This window comes from Penaeus japonicus, unplaced genomic scaffold (genome assembly GCF_977035675.1).
Source record: "Penaeus japonicus unplaced genomic scaffold, GWHDUDI00000001_assembly GWHDUDI00000041, whole genome shotgun sequence".
Taxonomy (NCBI): domain Eukaryota; kingdom Metazoa; phylum Arthropoda; class Malacostraca; order Decapoda; family Penaeidae; genus Penaeus; species Penaeus japonicus.
This window is the reverse complement of record NW_028234443.1, coordinates 1,736,529-1,741,528: the sequence shown is the minus strand read 5'-3', so window position 1 is coordinate 1,741,528 and position 5,000 is coordinate 1,736,529. Positions and strand designations below refer to the sequence as shown.

The window sequence follows — 5,000 nt, the reverse complement described above, 5'->3', positions numbered from 1 at the left end:
CTGCTGGCGAGACTTCCGTCCGTCTCGGGATCAATAATGGAACGCGTCTCAGAAAGGCTGTGAATATCGAGAGTGCATAGCGGGGGAGAATTATCGGGAAATCCCACTAATGCATTGGCCCTCCGTGGCTGGTTTCAAGGGATATGACTCCCTTATAGTGTGTAAATTATAATGGAAACCTTAGTGAGATGGGAAGTAAGGTAGTATAGCAGGAAACATGGACCTGCCTGGCAGAGCTGGGCTCGTGATTCTTTCGTGCGCGTGAAATGAAACGGGGTTTTCGACAGTTTCCTCCTTATTTGAACCTTTCCGACGATGAGTGGACGACCCAGGACTACGAGCTTCGCTGAAGGAAACAAAGGGCCACCTTCAGTTTCCTTCCCGGGCATGAAAATAAGCAGTAAGTATTGAGAGACGTCCCGTGATGGCGGGTCTCCCTTCCCCCTGGCCGCCTTCGCCTCGTCCTCCTCCTCCTCCTTGCTCTTAATTCCCCGACGAGCTGCTTCCTCCCTCCCCTTTCCCCGAGCCGCTCTCGGCCGGGGAATTCGCAGCTGCGGCGGCGGGACTTGGCCCCCTGCAGGAGCTGGTGGCGGCGAAGGGCGTGGCGACGTGGTATTTGCATGTTGGCCCGACGGGAGGAACAGCTGATAGGGGGAGGATCACCCTGCTGGCGGCCCCTGTGGATCGCCCTGCGGATCGCCCTGGCCTCGGGTGGCCCTCTCCCTGCGGCTGGGGGCATGGGGTCCGAGTGGGCACTCCCTAGGCCTCCCTCCGCCCTGGGAATTTCTCTCCTGCCTCACACCTTGCTCACTCATGCCCTCACAGTCCTGCCTTGCCCTTGACTTTCCCATTTCTCTTGTGTGTTCCTCGTTTTTTCCTTCCCTTTTTTTCCTATTCTGACAATTGGGGTCATCTTTTTGTGGGAATTATTACCTGATACTGTTGGCTCGGGCGATGCAACCCAGCTTGACCCTCGGCCACATTTTCTGAACCCGGGTCGCGTCCCGAGATCTCCCCTTGGTATTTTTACGGTAGCTCCTTCCAATACCGGTTTGGGATTGCGGGTACGGCTTCGTGTTTGTAACGTAGACATCCTTAATGAGGCACCTGGCTCCTCTGAGACTTGGGTTGACTCTACATATGTTTTAGGTCATCCCTCACATGTTTTCAAATCTTTGTGACTCTTTCCTTCATTTTTGTACTCGTAATCGAGTTCCTTGCATTTCTGCACCTGTACCTCGGTCCTCGTTGGAGTGCTGGCCAGTTTCGTCTCCTTGTTCTCACACTCGGGTGCCTCGAGTCCGTCCTCCCCACCGGACGCATGACCCTTCTGTTTGTCCCGTGTCTCCATTTTTTCGGTTCTGTTTCCCAGTCGCCTCATGCCAACGTACCTCTTGATGTAGCCCGTGACCTCTGCACGTCCCTATCCCTGCCTCTCCGTCTCCAACGATAAGGCAACGTAGCACACTTCCTAGTCAAACTGGGAAACCTTTCAAAGAATGTGCTATTGTACCTATCCCTCCCTGACATTTACCCTATCTCCTGCCGACATTTTCCTCACGTTCTGTCCTCCATTCTTGCTTGATTTATGGCAGGTGACAAATGATGTTCTCTTTAAGGATATACTTTGGTCATTTGCTAACCCCAAGCATTATCCTGCTCAAATTAGAATAGAAATTCCCCCCTCCCCCCCTTCTCCTCTTCCTCTTCATCTGCTTACACTTCTGCAATAGAGATTTTGTCATCGGAATGTTTGCCGATGCAATACATGAAATATTTTAGACCTATTTCAGAGTAATCTGTATTGCGTAGAGTAGCAGATGTATTTTTATGCGTGTGAAAAAAAAAAAACTTGAATTATGCTAAGGTTGTCATATAACCAGTAATTACAAAGGTGTGTTTTACTTGTAGATTTTGGGGCTGTTTACCAAATCCTGATATAAATGTTCACAAGGAATCTTGAACAAAAGAACTTTTGGAAAGATTTGCTCATTCTGGTCTGTTCATGATTAGATACCATTCTTGGGATTAGCATTTTAATTTTCAAAGGATTGGCTTATCATATGTGTGAAAATATTGTTACTTGTGTACACATATTTAACAAACACACACGCACACTCACACGCACACTCACACTCACACTCACACTCACACTCACACTCACACGCACACGCACACTCACACTCACACTCACACACACACACACACACACACACACACACACACACACACACACACACACACACTCACACTCACACTCACACTCACACTCACACTCACACTCACACACACACACACACACACACACACACACTCACACACACACACACACACACACACACACACACACACACACACACACACACACACACACACACACACACACACACACACACACATCTAATACATACACACACACATTTAATACACATACACACATTTAATACACACACACGTTTAATACATGCACACACGTTTAATACACGCACACACACGTTTAATACATGCACACACGTTTAATACACGCACACACGTTTAATACACGCACACACACGTTTAGTACACGCACACACGTTTAGTACACGCACACACACGTTTAGTACACGCACACATTCACACACACACACACATCTCACACACACACACACATCTCACACACACACACACACACATCTCACACACACACACACATCTCACACACACACACACATCTCACACACACACACACACATCTCACACACACACACACACACATCTCACACACACACACACACATCTCACACACACACACACACATCTCACACACACACACACACATCTCACACACACACACACACACATCTCACACACACACACACACACACATCTCACACACACACACACACACATCTCACACACACACACACACACACACACACACATCTCACACACACACACACATCTCACACACACACACACACATCTCACACACACACACATCTCACACACACACACACACACACACACACACACACACACACACACACACACACACACACACACACACACACACACACACACATTCACACACACACACATTCACACGCACACACATTCACACACACACATTCACTCACTCACTCACACATTCACTCACACACATTCACTCACACACATTCACTCACACACACATATAAATAATCGTACACACATTTAATATACACTCACACGCATGTAATACACATGCACATGCACACGTATATATATATACATACATACATATGTTTTCAAGCATATAAAGTTTTCACTATTATTGGTTTTGAGACATAACTGGTGAACAAAATATTCAAAAGGTAGCACAGTCACAGTTCTAGCAATATTAAGTTTTGTGAACTCATTGAGTGAAATACGACTCTCATACATGTAACAGGACACAGTACTTGGCTGGAATGTAGATTTTCTTTCTCTTAAGGGAAAGGAATGTGTAGTGGTGTTTAATACCTGTAGCCTACTTTTGATGTAACCTTGTTTGAGTAAACATAAAGGGTCTGGTTTCATTATGACCATTATGTGTGTGCATTTTTATATATATATATATATATATATATATATATATATATATATATATATATATATATATATATATATATATATATACACACATACATACATGTGTGTGTGTTAGATAATATGTATGTATATATAAATCGCTAAATGTATTACTATATTCCTGGGAAAATTATTATACTGTCTGATCTTTGGCAGCCTTGCCAGGTAAGGATAATTATGGTAAGTTAAGAGTATAGTATCTTCACTTCACTATGGTTCATTCACTCATTCAGGAATGTTTATTTTTAAGAAGCCATGTGAATGTTATTTCATTTTCCACATTTTTTCTTTTCTTTCATTCACGGGGTGAGATTGAGGACAGTCTAAGTGTTCTTTGAGGAAACAAGTGTTCAGGCTGATAAATGAGGCAGTAAGGGACTAGTGAGAAAGGAATTTATTGATTCGAATGATTGCCTTTGCAATGAGTTTGCCAACAAAATGGAGGCTAGAATGGTGTGATGTTTGATATTTAGGCTTAAAGGAGAGCACTTCTTCCAACTTGCAATTTGCAGAAACATTGGAAAAGTGTTGCCGTGTTGAACCACGAGTTACTTTTTTTTTTTTTTAGTTTGGGACTTGTGTAGCTTAGTATGAGAGATGGATGATTTTGGTTATTTATCTTATGTTGAATTAATTATTATAGTTTGTTTGAATGAATTGTCATTGTTTGATTTGGAAATATGTTGGTACATTTGTTACGGTTAAAAAGCATCGGAAATACCTGTGTGTTTTTGGCCAGAGAGAATGATAAAATTAATACAAAATCTTATTCATGTCTTGAAACATTTCTGATATTTCTGCCCATGGGTCTAAGTTAGAGATTTTTTTTAATGGAACTGACAAAGCCATGTGATTATCTCAGTCCACATTTGCCGAAAAAAGAAAAACTTGCTGTGTTAAGTACATTAATACTGTAAATGCAAGTCTTAATGACTGTACTCTCAATCAGCCATATTGTTGAATCGGAGATCATAAAGGGACTTCAAATTTGGACTGGCACGTGTTGAGTAGCCCTAGTTAGTGTCGGCACCGTTGTCGCTTGCACAGCTCCTGTGGTAGGATTCTGGAGGATTTGAACAAATTTACGAAAGCTTCAAATTTAGCAAAGCTTTCATTTCATGATTATTGATCCCTCTAACGTCTCGCAGATGTGGACTATTCCCAAGTCCTTCTTCAGTCTGCTGACCTGTGTCCGAGGACGAGTCCAGATCACGTAGTGCACCTGAAAACGTTGTGATTAGATTTTAAACAAATTCCTCCAGTTGTAGTACTTGTTAGGATATTCGGATGCCTACGCAGAGGATGGCTCCAGATTGTGTGGCCAACCTTTGGGGCATAAAATTGTGTCCCCTGCAATTGCCAGTCCTCCATTTTCTTTCAGTGCACTGAAGGCCACAGCACTAAGAGAAAAC

The 5,000-nt window shown here is 43.5% G+C and overlaps 1 protein-coding gene across 2 annotated transcripts in view; it reads left to right on the top strand.

Annotated features, from left to right (window-relative positions):
• Positions 1–5,000, top strand: part of sgg (glycogen synthase kinase 3 beta homolog shaggy) — a 43,613-nt gene that overhangs the window by 540 nt on the left and 38,073 nt on the right. For both annotated transcript variants that reach the window (XM_086534413.1, XM_086534411.1), the window contains exon 1: positions 1–400. This exon is cut by the window's left edge. In XM_086534413.1, coding sequence (XP_086390539.1) covers positions 316–400 — 85 coding nt within the window. In that variant the 5' untranslated portion in view covers positions 1–315. The remainder of the gene's footprint in view (positions 401–5,000) is intronic.